We start from the raw sequence: 20,153 nt of genomic DNA on the forward strand, positions 1-20,153 counted from the left end.
GCAGCGTCGTAGTACAATAGCGCCGTGTAAGTGGTTGGTGTTGACCAGAGGCGCAACTGGGAAAGCTGGTGGCTGTTTCACAGACGTCACTATGTTCCCACATTTTAGCTATTCGAAATCATTAGACCGTAGACAGGCCGCTAAAAACGAAAAGAACCACGCAGATGCCGAAGAGACTGATATGGATCGTCTGCCAAAAAATGGCTCTGGCGTGAAAGAATTGATAATCATAATCAGTCAGGGTCGAGATCGAATTGAGAAGACTGGACTGGGCTGTTTAGGGCGTAGCGCTAGCGCTGAGGAACTGGCAGATCAATGCGACGCGGCCTCACGTGACTCCGCGTTTTCACCTTCCACGTCCCTTGGAGAGACAAGGATCCTAGACAGGGATATCAAATCGATAACTTAACTCAAACGACACCCAAAACATTAAACCATAACTCCAGATTTTAAAAATCAACCTCAAACCGTCACCCGAAACTCAGTCGATCTGGTCAAACTCTTGTTCTCAAAACCGCTGGAGTCAAAAGGCAACGATGGCTGGGTCCCGAGAGGATCCCGTCGAATTGGGGAGCGACATGGACGAAGATGAAGCGCTACGCTATGCTATTGCCCTTTCACTCCAGGAACAAGAGGAACAGGGAGACCAGAGTTCGCAGATCCCGAGCGCCTCAACCTCGACATCCCACCGGAAGGGGACTGGCTCGGGCGGGGCTTCCTTGGGTTTGCTCTCGCTCGATCGCAAGAAGATGGAAGAGGAAAGGTTGCAGAGGTTAGCCAAGCGTCGCCGCTCGCCAGAGGACGAAAGAAGTGTTGACGAGGTCCCGCCGGCAAAGAGGATGACACCATCCGAACCTTCCAGGACTGTAACCGCAACGGCAACGGCACATGTATTACCGAGCTTCGTTCCCTATCCCAAAGGTGCTATCAAAAGAACTTGGGCCAAAGGGTATCCGCGGACTTCCGATGATATCAAGATCGAAGAGGTGTTTCAGAAGGACAAGTTGGAGCTTGCTCTTCTAAGCTCGTATCAGTGGGATGATGAATGGCTCATGTCCAAAATCGACCCGAGAAAGACTAAACTGTTGCTCCTGGCATTCGCCGATAGCGAAGCCCAGGTGTGTATCAATGACCAGTCCTGACTCGTTCGGGATATCCCTCGCTGGACCCCTCAAATGGACAAGACCCAGAGGCTGACGCCGAAACCTGCCGCAGAAATCAGAGATGCGATCGAATGCGCCACCGGGAATCAAGTTCGTCTTTCCGGCAATGAATGGGCCTGGGGCTATGCATTCCAAGCTTCAGTTGCTAAAGTACCCTGACTATCTTCGAGTTGTGGTCCCAACTGCCAATCTCGTCCCCTATGATTGGGGGGAGACTGGCGTGGTGGAGAATGTTTGTAGCTGAACCGAGGCGATTTTGATGCTGTCCGTGACGGGATTGCTAATGAGTTCTCTAGATGGTCTTCCTGATCGACCTTCCTCGTTTAAAGGACCCCGCGACGTATCGGCAAACCGCGTTCAGCACCGAGCTCGGCCGATTCCTGTCAGCAACTGGTGTTGGTGAGGGCATGGTAAGCAGCCTCGCTAACTACGACTTCTCACAAACAAAGCACCTTGGCTTTGTGTACACCATGTAAGCCTATCAAGACCTTGAAGATTGGATCATGCATGGTCTGATGATCATCATGCTTGACCCGCATGAACGATGCACTGATACTAGATTCTAGCCCTGGTGGTCATCAAGGAGATTCCTTAAAGCGAATAGGTCAGTGGACGTGCAAGTTTCGATGAATGTTGTGCAACAACGGCTCATGTCATGTAGGATACAGCGGGCTGGGCACCACTGTGGCTGCTCTCGGGCTAGCCACTGACGAACCAATCGAAGTGGATTTTGTCGTGGGTACCATTAAAGTCGCATACCAGTCCAAAGAGCATTGATTCTAACCACGGATGAGCCCTTACTCCAGTGCGCCTCTCTTGGGTCGCTAAACTACGACTTGGTGGGCGCAATCTACAATGCATGTCAAGGTGAGGAGACGTCGATACTGTGTACCCCCCTCTACTGTTTACCACACACATAGCACTCGCCTGTAATGGATGTGGACTGATGAGTGGTGAGTTGCAGGAGATGATGGCATGGCCGAATATAAGTCGAGAATAGGCCGAACGGGCGCAGCCTCCAAGAATAAGGCGTCAAACCCGTGGCAGGAGAAGCTAAAGGACCGTTTCCGAATATATTTTCCGACGGAAGAGACAGTTGGCAGAAGTCGAGGTGGGCGTAATGTAAGTTTACCTGGAGCATGGCATTGCATGGATGGATGATCTTGGATAAACTGGAGAATCCTCACATGCGACGAGAAAGACGCAATGAAAAGCCAACGCTAATTTGTGAGCGCGCTGATGCAGGCTGCGGGCACCATCTGTGTCCAGCCCAAATGGTGGCGCTCGCCAACCTTCCCCACTGAGCTGGTGCGGGACTGTGTTAACACCAGAGATGGGCTCCTGATGCACAGCAAGATGATCATGGTATCACAGATGCAAGCGGGAAGTCAATTGCAAACGCGTCCGCAAACGCGACCGGAGCCGCGATACCACGACTCAGGGCCGGCTGCCGCGGAGCCGAAAACGGAAGAGATGTCTCTTGGCTGGGTCTACATTGGCAGCGCAAATCTGTCAGAAAGCGCATGGTGAGTGAGACCCTGACCCTGCCCCCATCGAACCCCCTCTTTTCTGTAAGACATGGGGGAAACTTGAGACAACAAGGCAGCAAGCGAGCGAACATCAACGGCCAGTGCGATGGTGCGGTTCTTTAGATAGTGTAGCGCGCTACTAGCTGCCTCTTGAGGAGAATTTCAGCATGACCGGCACGAAACTGTGACGATTTCATGAATCTAACGCTGACGGTTGCGGCTACGTTGTGCCATACAGGGGCCGCATTGTCAAGGACCGAGCGACAGGACAGCCAAAGATGAGTTGTCGCAATTGGGAGAGCGGTGTTGTAGTGCGAATTAGTAACCCCAAAAACAGCAGCACCGTCTCCGCCAGCTTCAGCACCAGCGCCAGCGCCAGCGCCGGTGCCAGTTCCAGCACCAAGGTCAAGGCGGCAGAGGGCCAGGCACGGTCATCGGTGCGGGCGGGGAAGATATCGGGGGAGCCGGACAAGGGATGTGATACGAGCCAACATAATCATCACCACTACCAGATGCAGAAGCAGAATCAGAAACAGAAACAGGAGGAAGGGCTCACGGACACAGATGCACACACAGATTCAGACATGATGAGCGGCACTGTTTTCGAGGGCACAGTCCCAATACCAATGCGACGACCAGGTCGACGCTATCGTGAGGGTGAAGAGCCCTGGTTTTACAGTGTGCAGGGCTGATCGACCAGGGCGCGTTTGTTAGCCATTTTTGGGGCACTAAGCGATCAAAGATGAAGAAGAAGGGCAGAAAACGCACTGAACAGGTCATAGATGTTGAGGACGGCAGTTGTGAATAACCCTGTCGTCTCAGTTTGATATTACGGTATTGTAAGATGGATTGGATGGGCGTTGGCCTCTGCGCAGTACCGTACCAGCCGTATGTACATATCTGGCAATCTGCAGATGCTCATGTTTCGGATTCGGTATCATTGATCAGTCGACGCAACGGTATTGCGTTGCGGGCATGTGAACAGGTTGATAGCAAGGTCACGCTCGTTTACCGATGATAGTGATACCACCATATATCCCGTAAGGTGGTTAGTTTAATTACTATAGAATGACTCTAGGGATTAATGACCCAGGTGTTGCCAGGTCCAGGAATATAGATGGAGATGAGGAGACGTAATGAGTTGATTCTCTGTGTATTAGTATCGTGGCGATGCGATGGGATGCGATGGGATGCGATTGGGATGCGACAGGGTACAAACGATGCCAAGATGGGAGTTGGATCATTTCAAACGGAAGACGGAAGCACGACGAGCATCAGTATCTCGAACTGGGGGTTTGGGGTCGAATTTGCAAATCAAATCATGAAGCCCAGGACAAGGTATCTCGGTACTTGGCGGGCTGACAGTAAAACCCATGCGAATGGTCTCAAGCGATGACACACGATTACAAAAGCCAATTGGGGAATCCCACCCAATGGGAGGCTGAGTGCCGCCTCGTCAGTCGGCTCTCCCACCTGTGCGTGCGTTCTTTCCCAGTCCCAGTCCCTACCCTTCCCTTTTTCCCTCGAGACAAAAGCAGCAGAGAACAAAGGGCAAGGACAAGGGACAAATGATCAGGGTGTGGCAGCCAAGAGGAGAAAGAGTAGCCAATCACGGTAAAAGGCAGAGATGGCCTGCAGTACGGCAGGTGCAACAGCCAATCAGAAGCCCCAAAAAGGTACCTGGGAAGAGGAACGGGTGGAGAGCACTAAGAACGCCCCAGAGACCCATAAGACAGGCACCAAAGCCAATGCCGGAGGTCGCTGCATACCATGTCCATGGACTTTACCATGTTCGTTTTCATTTTTCATCATTTTTCAGGTCCATGTCCATGCCTAAGACATGGGCTCCTGCTATTTTTTGTGTTCCTGTTTGCGGGAGTAAGGTAGCAGCTGTCGGTCCGGGGAGCTGCTTGCGCGCGCGCGTTCCACAGTTATGGAATCAATTAATCAATCTGGGCAGCAGCGTCGCGTCGCAGATTCGACATGGCACGGGAGGCGGTGTTTAGTCTAAATGCCGATAAGGCACAGCAGAGCATCAAACACCGGCACCCATGGCCTGGCAGTTGAGGTGACATGATATGAGATGACTTTACATGGAATACGCCATGATATCCATCCGCATCAGACTCCGTAACTCAATTGACGCGCGGCAGGATAAGGCACGGTAGGCTAAGGCAAGGCGAGCAAGACAACCAGACCCAGACATCCAGACAGCTCGCCTAAGACGAGACGAGAAAGGCCAGAACACAGGGATCAGCCAGGCACACACCAACACCAAGTCCAAGCCAACCCAACACCAGCGAGATTTGCATATCCAACGGGCGAAGGAGAAAATCTGGAATCATCGACTAAACCACGAACTGACTAACTAATCACACTAACTACTCCCTCTACTACTTCGGCATCTTCCTGTGATTTCATTTTGATACAGACTTGTTCAAGATTGGAGCCCAAGCCAAGAGAAATGGATAAATCGGAATTCATGTCAGGGACCTTTTGTTATACACCCCCGAACAATAGAAGAGCCGACTCAAGATTGATACTGTAATGGACTCGAGAGTGAAGCTCAGCCCAGAAGGGATGTGAGTGAGCTGTGATGGTTGTCGGATTATGGGGGCTGTGGTGCTTTGGCCCTTTTTTCTTTCTCCAATGTGGATAACAGAAATCATCCAAAAAAGAAAGAAGAGGGAAGAGGGGTTGATGAGTGTCAAAAACAGCACAGACGAAAAGTGATGATAACATCCAATGACATGGCGGCTCAAACGAGTTCACATATGATGGTGTAGAATGTAGTCGAAGATGATAACAAAGAACAGAGTGGCATTGTTGGAGAGGGAGGATTTATTCTGCAGCGCCGAATCAGACACATCACTTACATGCCACATACATATCGAGATAGACGAAAATCATAACTTGAGGCATTGTGATGGCATATTCTCAAGAAAGAACGGCATAGTGCGTCACTGATGCATAAGGAGGATGAAGGGAGGAGGGGTGCAGGGGGTGGAGGACGTGTCTCCAGGCGTGTCTCTATCAAAGCCAAATCCACCTCCAAAGCACTTCTCATGAGGAGAGGTACAGCCTTCAGGGACGAGGTGAGGTAGTTCCAGCTGGGATGGGACGGGGGATGGGGATGTAGGTTTTCATTGCATTAAGCTTCCCGTCGATTTGGAGAAGGGCTGAACAGCTCTAACTAGATCTGAATCTTAGAATTTAGATAGTGAAGAGCTTCTTTTGAATTGAAGAAACCATCTTGAGAGAATGATTCGCCCAGGCCCTTGCTCAAATAGAGATCGAATTCTTCCAGAGTGAGACACAGATCCGACCTGGAGGGAACACCAACATGATGGCAGGTACCTGACCTCGACACAGGTCGCGGTCTCTCGGCCGCATACAAACAGCCCGCAACTACCTAGAGTAGATCCGGACAGCCACCACCCACCTCACCAGCAGGTGTGAGACACCACTACAAGCACGTACCGATACGGTAGGTAGGCTCTTGAGGTACTTCGGCACATGCTCCGACAGCGTGATGAAGGGGCTTTGCTGGGGTATCTGTCCAGTCAGCGGAAGTACCTGCCCAATGGTGATATCAGGATGTTTCCAATGGGCCTGACCCCTAGGTAAGTTAGTAAGGTAGAGACGAGGAGTCTGTGAGGAGGCAGGCAGGCGGGCGGGCGGGTACGTACCTTCCCCATACCTTGCCGTACATCTTTTTGCTGCCCTACCAACTCAATACCACCTGTATGGACTGCCGTACTGACTGACCCGACCTATCCCCAATATCCCTGGAGAGAGCTGGCCGCGGGTACCGTACCGTACCGTAGGGAGGTTAGGTACCTGCTTGCAGTTCCATTTCCCTCCTCCTCCTTCCTAGGAGGTCCAAACGACATGGATGGCAATGACAATGTGAATGACACGCGTGGATATGGAACGGCATCTAAGCTGATGGAAAGGCCGGATACAGACACTACCCAGGATTTGGTTGACGCAGACGGGAGCCAGCCAACAAGTGCCAGGCCAGCCAGGCCCCAGATTCAAGCCCAGGGAATTACTAGGTACCTACCTGCTCTTTCCTAAATCCAAGCTTGAGTCCATCCATCTATGCCATGGAAGCGCAAGTGCAACTAGCCTTTAGCCTGCCCTGTAGTGTAGATTGCCTACTTGGGTAAGTGCATTGCATTGCATTCGACTACATTACATCCAAGCCATCCACTTACACCTCAACTTCACTTCACCACATTTCATCCACATTATTCTCTTGTTCTTTATAATTTTCTTCTTCTTCTTGTCGACCATCCATTGTTTACTTTCACCAACTGGCTTTTACAATCATTGCCACTTAACGCTTGAACGAAATACGCACATACCTCGAACCAATTACTTCGTGCCCTCACTTTCTCAGAGATTCTTCACCCAGAAGTCAATGGTGAAATAAAGAAACAGCTCACGCTCTCCTATACGCCTACCCGCCCGCCACAACTGGAATACTTTCTTCCTTGAAAATAACCTTTTTACAAAGGCCCTCGTGATACCCATTTGCACGCACTGTTTGGTGCGGTTTACTTTGTTGAGTTCGAGAGCTCAACTTTCGCCATTGTTCGGTGCGGTAGCTCTCACGATTAGAGAGAAGCGCCTATCAACATATGCAGCTGAATTGACGATTCGAACAAGCCTTACGATTACTCCCATCTTATTTGTCACAGCAACCTGTTGAAAGGCAGTGTTCGCCTCATGAGGATTCTTGGGAGCAACACAGCGCGGCCCATATTCCTATAAATACTGAGGCCATCGTCGATTTTAGACTTGAAGTTTTCTCCCCCAAAGTCAACCTCTCGAGATCACTGAGATTACTTTCCCCATTTCCTGGAGACTGACTTCGAGTCCAAGGTTAAGATCACTTACACTTGCACTCACTCTACCCTTCCACTATCTCCCCCTTTCTCCCCCCATCTGCCTCCAGCCTTGAAGGCTATTCCTTCCAAGATGTCTGGAACCATGCCACTCCAACCGACGTTCTACGGTTTCATCGGGGACACCACTGATGCCTTGATCATTTTTGAGGCATGTCTCTCTGGCAAACTGTTTCATGTTCCTCGTCGACCACATGACCGTGAGCGTCAAGATCTCATCAAAAGCGGCAATATCTTCGTCTACGAAGAGCATGCTTCTGGAATCAAGCGCTGGACTGACAGCATCTCATGGAGCCCCAGCCGTATCCTTGGCAACTATCTGCTGTACCGGGAGCTTGAGAAGCCCTTCCCACCTGGAGAGAAGAAGCGCGCCAGGGGAAGGAACGGCAAGTCAACCACACAATCTGGAGGCATCACTAAATCACGACCACGAAACTCTGTCCCTTTCCAAACAGGCCTGGAACATGGTAATGAGTACACCACTGTGCCCAGTGATGATGAGCGCCATCTGGTCGGTTCACTCGTCGACTCGTACGACTTCAAGGAACAAGGACTGGTCAAGAAGACTATCAGCATCACGTACCAAGGCGTGCCTCACCACCTCGTCAGTTACTACCATGTGGAAGACGTCAAGGCTGGTCTTTTGCCTAGTCCTGTGGATGATCCCAGACTCCGCGGCGTCGTCCCTCGAACCGAGCTCCTGACAGGTCAGAACTTCCGCGCCCCGATCGAGGAAGCTCAACACGGTACCTACTTGAGCGGCGCCTACATGCCAAACATGGATCACCAGTATGCTCCTATTGGCTTTCCCACACACACACAGCAACCGGCACTCCAACAGCAGCCACAACAGCAGCCACAGCCGCAGCACCAGCCACAACTACAGTATCAGCCACAGCCGCACCAGCACCAACCACAGCTGCAGTACCAGCCACAGCAGCAGCACCAGCCACAACAACAATACCGACCACAACCACAGCACCAGCCACAGCTGCAGTACCAGCCACAGGCGTTGCACCCGACAGCACATGGTTACCCGCAGTCTTATGGTCAGGCGTGGTGGTAGAACGTGCTCATATAGAGCTTCAGTATAGGGCAGCATCAATAATAAACACGTTGGAGTCCTTGAAAATTGTCTGTCATCTGTCGTAATCACCAACGCGTTTATCATTAACTTCTAAAGTTGCGCCTTGTATCATATTATCTAAGAGTTGGCATCGCGGTTGCTCTTGGCGCTCGCGCTCATCGTAGGCCGCACAGTAGGCAATGATCCTCCAGAGGACATGGATTGTCGCACGCGGGACCAGGCGTAGACCAAACCGCTAATGAAGCCGAGGAAAATGGCAGAGACACTGCCGAAAGTGACTGGGGCTGAGAAGAAAACAAGGCCGCTGATTGCAATAGGAAGCTTGTTCAAGGCTCCAACCATAGAATATGTTGTTGAGGAGGTGACGCGAATGCACCATGCAGAGCAGTAAGAGATGAAGATAGCCGCAAGGCCAGAGTAGATCATGCCAATAATGATCTTGTTGCGGGTATCGTCGGGGAAGTTGCGAGAGAAATTGTAGGCGGACCAGTCCTCTGTAAGAAGCGAACAGACAACTAGAACAGGGATCGTGAGGAGGTTGTTGTAGTACATGGCTGCACAAGGTTAGCCAACAGAAACATTCCCACACCGACATTGCATGACTTACTGTCCCAGTCCTTAAAGTTCATCTTCTTGATGACCTTGCGCATGCCGAGCACGTAGGCAGCACTGCAGAAAACGTTCATTCCCATCCAGGCATAACCAGCGTTGAGCGTAGAGACAGCAGCAGCTGAGTCGGTAGTACCAAAGTCACCGTTGATGGCACTCTGAATGTCTGCCCAAGCTGCGACGATCGAGCTCAGTACCATGAGACCAAATGAGAGCAGGGCCAGAGGTGTAACGCTGCCACCGAACCAAAGGACCTCGCCGTATGCGATGACAATAATGGTCAAGTTCTTGAAGATGGTATAAACGGGGACTGAGAGGAACTGGAGCGACTTTGTGCTGGTGTAGATCATGCCGACGAGGAGAAGAGAGATGGGGAACCCTTTTTCGGGTTAGTTACTGAAGGAAGCGATCTGAACCTGAAGAACGTACATTTTCTTGCTCGATCAGAGTCAAAGGGAGCAAGAACCTTGATCAAGCCCAGTTGTTTGCACAGAGTAATTGCACCAATACACACGACAGCCTATACACAATCTGATGTCAAAAACCCTGGTACAATACCTCCTCCTGGAGATTTCCTTACCTGAACAGTCAAGTAGAAGAAGTTGAGATTCCAGAAAGTGCCCGACACAACATACTTGTTGACAACGGTCATACTGATCGAAGACAAACAATACGCCAAGATAGACAAGGGCGGGCTCTTTTCTAACTGCTCAAGACCGCCGACTGGACTTGAGCCGTATGCAGCGGGAGGGGGTGATCGCGCCTGGAAAGAAGGCTTCTCATTCTTGTCATAGTTGTCATTGCCCATTTGGACAACATAGTCCTCGTTCTTCTTATCGGTCATTATGGCAGCGGACGAAACGACGAAACGAAACGATCGTGTGAGTTAATTCGTCAAGATCAGCGCTGGGATGCGACGGGAGTACCGGGTCTAACTGTCGAGATTCGAAACGAGACGCTGTATGATCGTTTTCGTAGATGATCGCTTCGTTCTAGGTGGTATCGTGGGCGCAAATTGTGCAAGAGGAGGAAATGACAGCGCGTTGGACAAAGAGTTCAGCCCTTTACCCCCGTTGGAATCTTTTCTCCCTTTAACTAAGAGCCCTGTAAAGAAAGTACGAGGTACGTGGAGCAAACTTGACTTGGATTTCGGGCGCGTTCCTGCTGAGTCATCCGGACAGGGGTAAACTTTATGTTGTTGAATGGTATGAAATAGGTAAGAGAGTAAGGGAGTAGAATGTTCAGCCTTTTCTCGGTCCAGATCCGTATAGATCACACGGCATCTCATCCAGGGTCCAGAAATAATAAGTAGTAAGCTCGTAAAAGAATTTGTGTTGTACTGTATCATAGAATTAGCGTTTAATAGTCACTCCACCCGGTACGAGAAATCCAATTGCGCCTGCGCCTCAGAAGTGCCTTAGCACAGCACCCATAACTAACGACAATGTTCATTTCAAATATCAAGAAGCAGCAGCCTCGTTGGTTTCAGGTGCTGCTGCCGCTGCTGCTGCCGCTGCCTCCTCTCCAACTTCTCTGTCATCGTCTGGTCCGGCAGGAAAGTTGAGATGCTTCCAATCCTCCAGCTCTTCTGTCACAGACCGCATGCGATCGCGAATGCTCTCGATTGCATAGCTTCCCAATAATAATCGTAGCGGTGGATACGAGCAGTGTCCGAGTTGCCATACGAGTTCAGCGCATTTGATAGCGCTCGTGGGTCGATACTTGTCACCGAGCCACTGAACAATCCTTCGTGCATGTAGCGCTGGTGATGTTGGATGCCCGTATGTCTCGCTGGGTGGTTTCACGAGGAAATGACCCCAGGACGTTGGAAGCGACGTATCTTGCATCTCTGGCTCTTCGGGTCTCACATGGCCTGGCTCGATGAGTGTAGCTTTGATGTTGAACGCATCCGTCTCATAGAGCATGGCCTCGATTAGGCCCTCCACCGCATATTTGGTCGCGCAGTAAGGGCCCAGGCCAGGGACGCCCAAAGCGCCAGACGTTGAGCTGAAGATGAGATAGCGGCCTGCATTCTGCCTGCGGAAGTACGGCAGCGTAGCGTGAATAATGTGAAGCGTGCCCATGAAGTTGGTCTCGAACTGGTTACGTATGTCATGCTCATCCTGGTCCTCGCAGGCGCCTATGACACCGTAGCCAGAGCAATTGACGACAATATCGATACGGCCAAAGCGCTGGAGCGTACGCTCGATGACACGATTCACAGATTCGCGAGCGCGGACGTCGCACAACGCGCCGAGACAGTTCTCATGGATATTCTCCATGTCTTTTAGACTTGTCTCGAATACGCGACCAACCGACGTTACCAAATCTCCATGTGAAAGTGCACATTTGACAAGGGAGTGCCCCATCTGACCCGTACCTCCAAAGATCTGTACATCCAACGGTGAGCATATCGAACGAATGAGAGAGCGCTGTGTAGTGCAGGAGATGAATCATACCACCCAGACTAACTGCTTCACTGGGGTGTTGGGCTGTGGAGGATCACAGCTCGCAGGAAGCTGCGCTATTCGCGGCCTGGATGATGCCTCAGTAACATCCGAGACTTCGGTTCGTGTATCCATCGTTTGCGTTGAGTCTTGGTATCCGCAATTGAGCTGTAGATTCCCGTTATTGAAGTTTGTTGTTGTTGTTTTGGCTGAATTGAAGAGAAGGTTTACTTTGAAAGCTGTAAACCATAAAACTCCAGGGTCTCGTGTTATGCTCCGGCGGGGTCCAAAACTGTACGTATCAGTGCTAATCACAATGCCTTTATATGGACAAACTCTAGATGTCAACTGAACTTCTCGCCTTGAACACAATCTGACGGAGAATTAAAGCATGATTAGAAGTGTCCGAGAAAAGCAATATCCTTTATCTTGAATTGTAAGTTATGCTCTTCGAGAATGAGTCCATCCATGCTATGCCTTGGATCCATGTCCAGTTCATGCTTTCGCAGCATCAAAGCTTACCTAGTCCAGGTCGCTCAAAGTATCTTGAGAGTGTTCTAGATGCCCTCAAACTTGATTTCAAGACAGCTCAAGGTTTGATTCGCCGAGGAACAACTAGATCTCAAGGAACTGCGCCTTTGCCGCATGTTCTAACTACTGCAAGATACTCCCACTTACACGCCCCGCAACGATCCATGAAATACGCTGGAGCCAATGCTATGGGCGGTATTCTTTGCTGACCAGGCCATGATGCGGTCACTCGTAAAAAGTTTGCGACCCTCACATAGGATAGATATGCCCTGCAAATGTTGTAGGAGCTTACTAGCATTTCAGTGAAAGCTTCAGTTTGGAACAAAGATGAATAGATAAGATATGATGTATTTGTATGCTATATGGAACCGGATTTCTCCAAACTCCCGCTAACTCATCCCCTCAGAAATAGATCGTAAAATATCATATGTAAACGATTGACAATCGACTTGCTCAGACTGCCACCAATTTGCGACTGAGTTGTTTTCAGTTCAGATCTCGCAAAACCGCTCACAAGTCGTATGTTTGTGGTCTGTGACAGACAGACCATGCAAAATGACGTAAAACAGCTCCCAGATCACGTCAACCCTACACTCTTCCGTCACAGCTTCAACCGGCGATGTTCATGTTTGGTGGTTCTTCAGTTGGACTGGTAATTCGGTCGTTCTCCTGGTACTTAGCACCCTCCACTACTGTCAAATGCTGGTTTGACTCCCACGTGGGCCTCTTACTGGTTGGGCTCACCCAGGAACTGCTTCACGTATTCCTGTCGGTGCTCGTTCTTGTCGACATCGGGGCCTCGGTTCAGAGGCGTCCACTTGGGGTCCTCCTTGAACAGTCTCATGGCATGGACATACTGTGATCGTCAGCTTTTTTTTTTTTTTTTTTTGGTATGCAGTTAAGTATCTCTGTTGACTTACGTTGCTCTCATCAGTGGTGAAGCGGTGGTAAATACCAGGAGGTAGAATAAGAAGGTCATCCTTCTCGAGCAAAACGCGCACCCAGTCGTCGTCTTTGCTTCGGACGTCAAAGTATCCACGGCCACCACGAATATATCGAATCTCCTCGTCCTCGTGCAAGTGCTCGGCGAAGAAGGACTTGACCTTGGTTTCGTAGATGTCACCCATGGCTTGGGGAGAGACAGTGATCTCGTCGCGGTTCTTGTAGCCACGCTCCTTGGCCAGGTTGTCGACCGACTCGAGCTCAGGGAGATGGTAGTAGTAGACACCGATGTTCATGAGATCGTCAACACTGACGGGCATGCCCGAGTTATGAGGGAGGCGCTGGTCGCCCTGTAACTTTTTGTTAGTTGGATCGTTCAGCAAAGAGAGGTTATACTCACAGGAAGGCCGTCGTAAAAGTAAGCTCGCATGGTTAATAATTTAGGCCACGGATATAGAGACTATTCAGTAAGAGAGAATTACGGTACGGTAAAATGGTCTTGCAAGACCAAAAGTGTCAGCAGGTGGAAGCTCTTTTTGAAGCTTTGAAATGACCGGGGTCCCAAGCTGTTTATGTACATTTTACAGCGTCCCAATGGCTCCATGGCGGGGTCAACCATGGAATGCCTGGCGAAAGGCTAGCGACGTCAGCGCATCAGCGCTACACCAAAACGTAAAAGGTAAAGGCCCAGAGTCCCTGTTGCGCTGACATCACAAACACACGCCTTCAAAGGCCGAGCCCTCAATGGATCAGCTCGTAAATCAACCCAGAGGTTATGTAGGACTTGTGTCTTATTTGGTGTCCACTCGAACTACAGTGGACGGACGGTACTAGCGCTTGCGTGCACTGATACAAATTTACTATCATATCATGAGACAGCATCATGATGCCTATGTAAACCACAAATGACCACCAGTTTTACCGGATGCTCAAAGGCTATTGTTCATTCCAATCTGACAACGCCATAGTAAATCAACGCTATCGGCAATACATCTGTCCGGTGCCATGCTTCCAAAACATACCAATCCTGAACGCCAATTCATAGCAAATATTGAGCATAATGGCTCTATCGTTCCTTGCTGAAACGAATCTCCTTCTCTGTCGTTGACCCTTTAAAGGTCTCGGGGCGCAGCTTCTCGAGCCCCGGCAACCATGATGTCGTTTGTACTATCATCCGCGTCAACTCGAGGTCGAGCCTCAAACAGACGCCTCCACCAGTTAGGAGGGTCAAGGGGGCGAGAACCGTTGTGCAGAGGAGGGTAAACGTCAGAAAAGAAATACCAAACATGTCCAATAACGACACCCATGATTTCATCCTTGGGGATAGTGCCGTGCAACACAAGGCTGAAACCCATCAACACCCAGGGCAAGTAGGGCGCGGTGAACACAAGTAAGCCTAGGAAGCTCAGTCTAGTCTCTGGGTTGCGTCGGGACCATATGTAGACCAGCGTCGAGGAGAGCGGGTGACCGAGGAATGGCATGGAAACAAGGGGCGACAGAGCGATCAAGGAGGCCATTGAATAAAGTAGTAGCCACGAGAAATGAGCAGGCGATCGACCCGATGACTCCTCTAGGAGGCGCGCATATCGTTGAAGGAAGTAGACGTGGAACAGTAGATCGAGCGAGAAGGGGCCAAAGTAGAGAAACGTTGTCAAGAGTCGCCAGTACTGTAAGAGGGTGCAATGTCAGCATAAGCCTTCGCATCTCAAATCGTCTATCGTAAAAACAAACGAATGATTAGTCTGGAAGAATACGAACCTGTGACTTGACGAATACCGCGCGAAAGCTGTAGAATAGTTGGAAAGGAGTGACCATCTGGCATTGAACCAGGGCACTAGTCAGAATGGTAGCGGTTGTCCACCAACGAGTGCATGTTGGCATCTCCCAGAACCATTGTTCGAGAGGCAGTCGGCCTCCATCCATGACTTGATCCATCGGTGAGACTTTTACGCAGTGCTATGTTGATTGGAATATCTTCCTTTCGGTGATGCTGTAGCTGAGTGGGAACAGCCAAGTGATGATCGGAGGTTGGCTATATATGAGCAAGGTAGTCGAGTAATGGATTTATTTCATAAAACGGAAGGAGTAGAGGTCGATTTTATGTATCAGGCAACACCAACGACTCTTATTAAGAGCAAGGCGTCAGATGCTGTAAAAGTCTAGGTATGTAAAGTTGTTGTTGAACTGAAAGATGACGGAATAGGACGAGCCACGTTGAGAGACTGACGGGTACCGGTAACTTAGGTGCGTCCAGGGACCCCCACCATTCCGTCCGGGAATACGTACCTCGCTTGGTCATGCTAGAAGTGGCGGTGCGGATATGTGGCCGTGCATCAGGTTCATGACAGTGGCTGGAAATCAATTAAATAAAATCGCGGGGCTGGGGGAAGGCGCGCTCACACGCTCCCCATAATCGCGGTGGTCCTTCCCACCTTGCGATTCCACCACCAACACTCTCGCTTCTCTCCTACACCTCCTTTTAACGAGAATTGTATTGATCGAACTCGAGCGTTTTGTGCAAGACAATTGCTTCACTCCTTTTCCGCATGTTGCTGTCTTTGCTGTAAAGCTCTTCTAGCTAGTACAGGACACTCTTTGTTCTTTCTTCACGCTCCTTTCAATGCCTCCCAGGAAATCTAAAGCCTCCGGCGCGGGCAAGTCGCGGCCGAGTGACGTTCAAGGTATGGATTCTCAGAAACTCATATTTGACCTAGTATCTTTTTTAACTTACAATGATATTAGCTGGCGATCCTGTTCCCGTTCGCGCAAAGCGTCGATACCGTCCTGGCACAGTCGCTCTTCGCGAAATTCGACATTACCAAAGTGGCACGAAACTGCTCCTCCGAAAGCTCCCATTTGCGCGCCTTGTCAGTTGCTCGATGCCTTAGATTTCGCTCAATTGGAAACTAACACTGGGCCAACAGGTTCGAGAAATCGCTTTGACGATGCGCCCACGAGACGAAGGCTTGCGCTGGCAGAGCCAAGCCATCATGGCACTGCAAGAAGCTGCTGAAGCCTACATGGTGCATCTGTTCGAAGATACCAACCTATGCGCAATCCACGCCAAGCGTGTCACAATCATGCAGAAGGATATTCAACTAGCAAGGAGGATACGCGGTATCTGGGGTGGACTGGGTTAGAGAACGGATTTACGGAAACAACATGTGAAAAATAAATGAAAAAAGAGTCAAGGATCGGGATGGTTACTCACGAGACTTTGGTTTTGGGATTATGGATGGCGTCGGGGCGCTTCGAGATATACCTGCTGGCCTTTTGTGTTGGCTGATTTACTTTGCTTTCTTCCTTCCTACTACTTTGAGGGTTTCATTGGCTTCGATACCCGAAGCTGGCAGAAAGAGCCCTTTCCTGTAAATGTAATATTTGCGGTCAATCAATTGTCATCTTAAAATTTGTTACCGAGGTACTACGAACTCTTTTGTGTCATGTTCAAGGGAGCTGGATATTCTTTGTTCTCCCCACGCTGATCAGTCATTGGCTGAGAGCTCATGATTGTTAGACTGTCACTGACGTAATAAGCAATTCAGACTCGAGCTTTCTCTAGCTCTCGACCTACACTTAAAACTTTCCTTTCCCAATTACATATCATCAATTGGCTATATCATTCTCAAAACGAGCTATTTCCATGAACATGCATCGAGCCTTCAACTCTCGAGTAGCCTTCCGGGCCATGAGCCGAGGCATTGCCCCTGCGACTTGCGTAGGAGCTTTCATTGCAACTCGACCCGTCATCCGTTGTGATGCCCCGACACTTGCTACAGGGCCTCCTCCACGCCGACGTCCTCTAGAGGTTTCGCCTGATACGGTTCGTCAGCTTTCTAGTGGAAGTGTTGCTGGTTGGTCATCCTCACCTTGTGTCATATGAATCGAAGCTCACAGTCTGTCTCAAGGATTTGGAATCGGCGTTGTAGTAGCCCTCTTTTCCCGCACCCTCGCACTTCTCACTGGATTAATTGCCTTTTCCATCCATGTAAGTCACCCTCTACCAATAGGCTCACTCAATGTCGTCTCACGTATTCAGGTCGCATCTCGCTGGGGTTTGGATATTCCTCGGACTCTTGGTATCGAGAAGCTCTTGAAGAATAGCTCGGTATGGAACAAGAGCAAGGAAAGGCCATTATTCACTGCGTCGTTTCTTGTAACATTCATCCTAGCTACCTTCGTACGTCTATAGTATTGCTCAGGCCGATTCCGTTACTTCACTCAATGTGCTGGGTCTCCCTCTTGAGCCAGGCCAATGTCACATTGTCTCCCTCGAAATATTCTTGCGTCTTCTCCAGAACCTTTGCGTTGTAAGTGTTGAGCCACTCCTTCTCTTCAGACGTGAGTAGCGTTGTGTCGATCAGGTTCCGGCAGTACGGCACAAGCGTCACGTACTCGAAGCCCAAGAACGGCTTGTCACCAAAGGAGTGCTTGGCTTTGACCTCCTTGACGAGAACCATGTTTTCTATTCGGATGCCGTACTTCCCATCTTCGTAATAGCCGGGCTCGTTTGACAGCACATTTCCTGGAGCCAGTGCTACTTCAGCATATTGGACACGAGTGCCAATACCAATGGGTCCTTCATGGACATTCAGGAATGAACCAACTCCGTGTCCGGTACCATGCCTGTAGTCCAACCCGTTTTTCTATAGTCTTGGTTAGAGGTCACACTTCATAAGTTGCTGCTAATAACATACCCAAAGATGTTGTCTTGCCAGACTATCGAGTGCAAAGCCTGTGGTTCCCTTAGGGAAAATGGCTTGATCCAAAGAGATGTGACCTTTCAAAACTAAAGTGTACGCCTCCCTCTCTGCATCTGTAGGCTTTCCAAAGTGCAAGGTACGAGTGGTGTCCGTGGTACCATCGCGGTATTGTGCTCCTGAATCACAAAGGTAGATAGCTTCAGGGTCGATAGTGGCACAGTTGCCACGCTCAGGGCCGTAGTGAATGATTGCAGCGCTGCATTTGATGGTCAGTGAAAGCTTGCAACGCTTAATGGTCAAGTATCATGAATCTCTCTTATGTCGCTTTGAATCGAACTTACTTTGCACCGGTAGAGGAGATGGTGGGGAATGAGAGGCCGACAAAGTCCTTCTTTTCTTTTCGATGCTCTTCAAGTTTGTCGGCCGCTTGAACCTCGTCAAGTGTGGCCTTCTTGTTTACAAGCTGGTCCTCAAGCCAGGCAAAATACTGGATGAGTGCAGCGCCATCTCTCACATGACAATCCCTCATACCCTTCAATTCAGCCTCAGTCTTGATGGCCTTGGCATCGCCAATTAGACTTCTGATTTCATCGACCGAAGAGTCTCCTCCCAGAGCACGCTTAAGTGCCCATGAGCCCTTGTTGGAAATGAGAAAGTTGCCAGTAGGAACCTTGTCGCCAGACTTGCTCTTTTCAGCATGAGCGGCGTGCAGTGCCTGGGCATCGTCGAAGATAGCTTCGTATGGCTTGATGTCGACTTTGTTCGAGGTGAGGTGCGAGCGGCACTTGTCGTCCAGCTTGGCTTCGTCGATGTAAAGCTTAGCAGCATCAGGGGTAACAGTAGCATACGCGAAGAAGACGGGGTTGTAAGGGATATCGTTACCGCGCAAATTGAACAGCCAGGCGATCTCATCCAGCATGGATACTAAGAAACCAGGGGAGTGCTTCTTTTCCAGCTCCTGGCGGACCTTGGTGAGCTTATTCAGGACAGACTCTCCTGCAAGCTCGTCAGGCTGGATGATAACTTGTTCCGAGGGACGAGAAGGACGCTCATCTTCCCATACCAGATCGACAAGGTTTCCATCAACAGGTACAAGCTCAGCTCCGCCATTCTTTCGGATTTTCTCGGCAAGGTTCTTGGCAGTTGAACCGGAGATGAGTGTTGGGTCAACGCCAACATTCTTTCCACCAGAAGACTGCTCAGCAGACCAGTCTTGCCATGTAGGAACGTCTTGGAGGCCTTGTTTAAGAAGTGTCCAGTTGCTATCGAGTTGAGATGTGGCCTGGTTGAAGTAACGACCGTCAGTAGCAAGAGCAGCAGACTCAAGTGTAACAACAGCACATCCAGCAGAACCAGTGAACCCAGAGATATAAGCACGTCTGGCATCACAATCTGCGATATATTCAGACGAGTGGCTATCCTCAGAAGGGACAACTATAAGCCATTGTTAGTACTGCAGTAGTGAATAGCAGGTGCAGATCATGAAATCTCACTGTAAATATGAACATTGCGCTCCTTCATCAAGCCTCTCAGGCGGGTGAGCCTGGAGGTAGTGTCGAGCTTGGTCATTGTTTCAGATGAGATCCAACGGCGAGAGGATAGGCGTGAAGCTGCGGCTAATCGTCGTGGAGCTGAACGGAGGAGTGAAGTCGCAGTCTGGAAAAGCATTGACAATCAGACGCAGGCAACAGGACACCTCGAATGGGGATAAATACACTCAAGGCTTGAAGATAAGCAATAGAGCGAACTGGGAGCTCAGGACTCAAGGTCTTCACAGATAAGAGTCAGTACAGGGTCGGTGACAAGAGATATCTTAATCTTTGAGAGGCGGCTGGTGAGATATGATGAGAGCAATCTGAGAACTCAGAAGGACAATTCGACAAAGGCTGGAAACATTCACACAAGAGTGAGGTTTGAGTATCACGGGGAAGCGTAATTATGAGGAGGACAGCTAATGAGGGGCTTGGGGATGGAGTCATGACCCAGATAAGTTGCATGCTTTGGACGATCTTTTGTTGGTTTGGCTCACTTACCTTGATAGTGCAAGTCGAATTGATGTTGCACAGGGAGGAAATGCCGCAAACACAATTACCCACGAACAAAAAAAAAACGACACTGATGAAGTTATCCTCAGTTGCAGAGAATCGAGCTCTGAAATCAAAGGTCGATGAGTTTCTCGTCACGAGAGCAGGGAAGTGCCCGTTGGTGTCAACCAAGTACGTACCCGCC

General features: G+C 50.0%; 9 protein-coding genes across 16 annotated transcripts; 4 read left to right on the forward strand and 5 right to left on the reverse strand.

Moving 5' to 3' along the window:
- Positions 1-536: 536 nt before the first annotated feature.
- On the forward strand, positions 537-3,909 carry FOIG_08834 (uncharacterized protein; the record flags this gene model as incomplete). Of its 3 annotated transcripts, XM_031208900.1 has the most annotated exons (9): positions 537-1,118; positions 1,216-1,395; positions 1,460-1,635; positions 1,730-1,767; positions 1,825-1,898; positions 1,970-2,030; positions 2,128-2,285; positions 2,409-2,689; positions 2,931-3,828. In XM_031208900.1, the coding sequence occupies 9 exons, from the start codon at positions 537-539 to the stop codon at positions 3,382-3,384; spliced, it is 2,004 nt and encodes a 667-aa protein (XP_031060937.1). In that variant the 3' UTR covers positions 3,385-3,828. The 3 variants fall into 3 exon arrangements, with proteins under 3 accessions (XP_031060937.1, XP_031060939.1, XP_031060938.1); XM_031208902.1 differs by having other exon boundaries at positions 2,128-2,689; positions 2,931-3,909; XM_031208901.1 differs by having other exon boundaries at positions 2,128-3,909.
- A 2,610-nt stretch (positions 3,910-6,519) lies between these two features.
- Positions 6,520-9,238, forward strand: FOIG_08835 (uncharacterized protein). The gene is made up of 2 exons (XM_031208903.1): positions 6,520-8,739; positions 8,789-9,238. The coding sequence occupies exon 1, from the start codon at positions 7,679-7,681 to the stop codon at positions 8,669-8,671; it is 993 nt and encodes a 330-aa protein (XP_031060940.1). The 5' UTR covers positions 6,520-7,678; the 3' UTR covers positions 8,672-8,739; positions 8,789-9,238.
- FOIG_08836 (GDP-mannose transporter) lies at positions 8,810-10,145 on the reverse strand (the record flags this gene model as incomplete). Its single annotated transcript, XM_031208904.1, has 4 exons — positions 8,810-9,246; positions 9,300-9,680; positions 9,731-9,821; positions 9,882-10,145. 4 exons carry the CDS (start codon positions 10,143-10,145, stop codon positions 8,810-8,812), a joined length of 1,173 nt encoding a protein of 390 aa, XP_031060941.1.
- A 616-nt stretch (positions 10,146-10,761) lies between these two features.
- Positions 10,762-11,883, reverse strand: FOIG_08837 (oxidoreductase; the record flags this gene model as incomplete). Its single annotated transcript, XM_031208905.1, has 2 exons — positions 10,762-11,691; positions 11,761-11,883. 2 exons carry the CDS (start codon positions 11,881-11,883, stop codon positions 10,762-10,764), a joined length of 1,053 nt encoding a protein of 350 aa, XP_031060942.1.
- A 1,123-nt stretch (positions 11,884-13,006) lies between these two features.
- FOIG_08838 (uncharacterized protein) lies at positions 13,007-13,651 on the reverse strand (the record flags this gene model as incomplete). Its single annotated transcript, XM_031208906.1, has 3 exons — positions 13,007-13,135; positions 13,200-13,571; positions 13,622-13,651. The coding sequence occupies 3 exons, from the start codon at positions 13,649-13,651 to the stop codon at positions 13,007-13,009; spliced, it is 531 nt and encodes a 176-aa protein (XP_031060943.1).
- A 682-nt stretch (positions 13,652-14,333) lies between these two features.
- FOIG_08839 (uncharacterized protein) lies at positions 14,334-15,156 on the reverse strand (the record flags this gene model as incomplete). Its single annotated transcript, XM_031208907.1, has 2 exons — positions 14,334-14,888; positions 14,980-15,156. 2 exons carry the CDS (start codon positions 15,154-15,156, stop codon positions 14,334-14,336), a joined length of 732 nt encoding a protein of 243 aa, XP_031060944.1.
- Positions 15,157-15,572: 416 nt separating this feature from the next.
- Positions 15,573-16,669, forward strand: FOIG_08840 (histone H3-like centromeric protein cse-4). Its single transcript, XM_031208908.1, has 3 exons — positions 15,573-15,902; positions 15,964-16,088; positions 16,146-16,669. Exons 1-3 carry the CDS (start codon positions 15,842-15,844, stop codon positions 16,359-16,361), a joined length of 402 nt encoding a protein of 133 aa, XP_031060945.1. The 5' UTR covers positions 15,573-15,841; the 3' UTR covers positions 16,362-16,669.
- Positions 16,670-16,769: 100 nt separating this feature from the next.
- Positions 16,770-17,563, forward strand: FOIG_08841 (uncharacterized protein). The gene is made up of 3 exons (XM_031208909.1): positions 16,770-17,075; positions 17,130-17,209; positions 17,261-17,563. The coding sequence occupies exons 1-3, from the start codon at positions 16,865-16,867 to the stop codon at positions 17,411-17,413; spliced, it is 444 nt and encodes a 147-aa protein (XP_031060946.1). The 5' UTR covers positions 16,770-16,864; the 3' UTR covers positions 17,414-17,563.
- Positions 16,807-20,152, reverse strand: FOIG_08842 (xaa-Pro aminopeptidase). Of its 6 annotated transcripts, none has more exons than XM_031208914.1 (7): positions 19,958-20,152; positions 19,640-19,693; positions 19,418-19,580; positions 18,266-19,358; positions 17,919-18,180; positions 17,091-17,867; positions 16,807-17,036 (listed from the first exon to the last, which is right to left on the reverse strand). In XM_031208914.1, the coding sequence occupies exons 3-6, from the start codon at positions 19,491-19,493 to the stop codon at positions 17,439-17,441; spliced, it is 1,860 nt and encodes a 619-aa protein (XP_031060951.1). In that variant the 5' UTR covers positions 19,494-19,580; positions 19,640-19,693; positions 19,958-20,152; the 3' UTR covers positions 16,807-17,036; positions 17,091-17,438. The 6 variants fall into 6 exon arrangements, with proteins under 6 accessions (XP_031060951.1, XP_031060948.1, XP_031060947.1 ...); XM_031208915.1 differs by having other exon boundaries at positions 16,969-17,036; positions 19,640-19,886; positions 19,958-19,980; XM_031208911.1 differs by having other exon boundaries at positions 19,418-19,693.
- Position 20,153: the final 1 nt, after the last annotated feature.

Source organism: Fusarium odoratissimum (genome assembly GCF_000260195.1).
Source record: "Fusarium odoratissimum NRRL 54006 unplaced genomic scaffold supercont1.14, whole genome shotgun sequence".
NCBI lineage: Eukaryota > Fungi > Ascomycota > Sordariomycetes > Hypocreales > Nectriaceae > Fusarium > Fusarium odoratissimum.

Excerpts from the sequence above, each read along its gene's own strand:
- FOIG_08835 (XM_031208903.1), top strand. The coding sequence starts at position 7,679 with ATGTCTGGAACCATGCCACTCCAACCGACGTTCTACGGTTTCATCGGG.
- FOIG_08840 (XM_031208908.1), top strand. The coding sequence starts at position 15,842 with ATGCCTCCCAGGAAATCTAAAGCCTCCGGCGCGGGCAAGTCGCGGCCG. Across the intron at positions 15,903-15,963 it reads GCGGCCGAGTGACGTTCAAG|CTGGCGATCCTGTTCCCGTT; the intron begins GTATGGATTCTC and ends CAATGATATTAG. Across the intron at positions 16,089-16,145 it reads AGCTCCCATTTGCGCGCCTT|GTTCGAGAAATCGCTTTGAC; the intron begins GTCAGTTGCTCG and ends CTGGGCCAACAG.
- FOIG_08841 (XM_031208909.1), top strand. The coding sequence starts at position 16,865 with ATGAACATGCATCGAGCCTTCAACTCTCGAGTAGCCTTCCGGGCCATG. Across the intron at positions 17,076-17,129 it reads TTCTAGTGGAAGTGTTGCTG|GATTTGGAATCGGCGTTGTA; the intron begins GTTGGTCATCCT and ends GTCTGTCTCAAG. Across the intron at positions 17,210-17,260 it reads TAATTGCCTTTTCCATCCAT|GTCGCATCTCGCTGGGGTTT; the intron begins GTAAGTCACCCT and ends TCACGTATTCAG.
- FOIG_08842 (XM_031208911.1), bottom strand. The coding sequence starts at position 19,592 with ATGCTTTTCCAGACTGCGACTTCACTCCTCCGTTCAGCTCCACGACGA. Across the intron at positions 18,181-18,265 it reads ATCTCCTCTACCGGTGCAAA|CGCTGCAATCATTCACTACG; the intron begins GTAAGTTCGATT and ends CATCAAATGCAG. Across the intron at positions 17,868-17,918 it reads TGGCAAGACAACATCTTTGG|AAAAACGGGTTGGACTACAG; the intron begins GTATGTTATTAG and ends CCAAGACTATAG.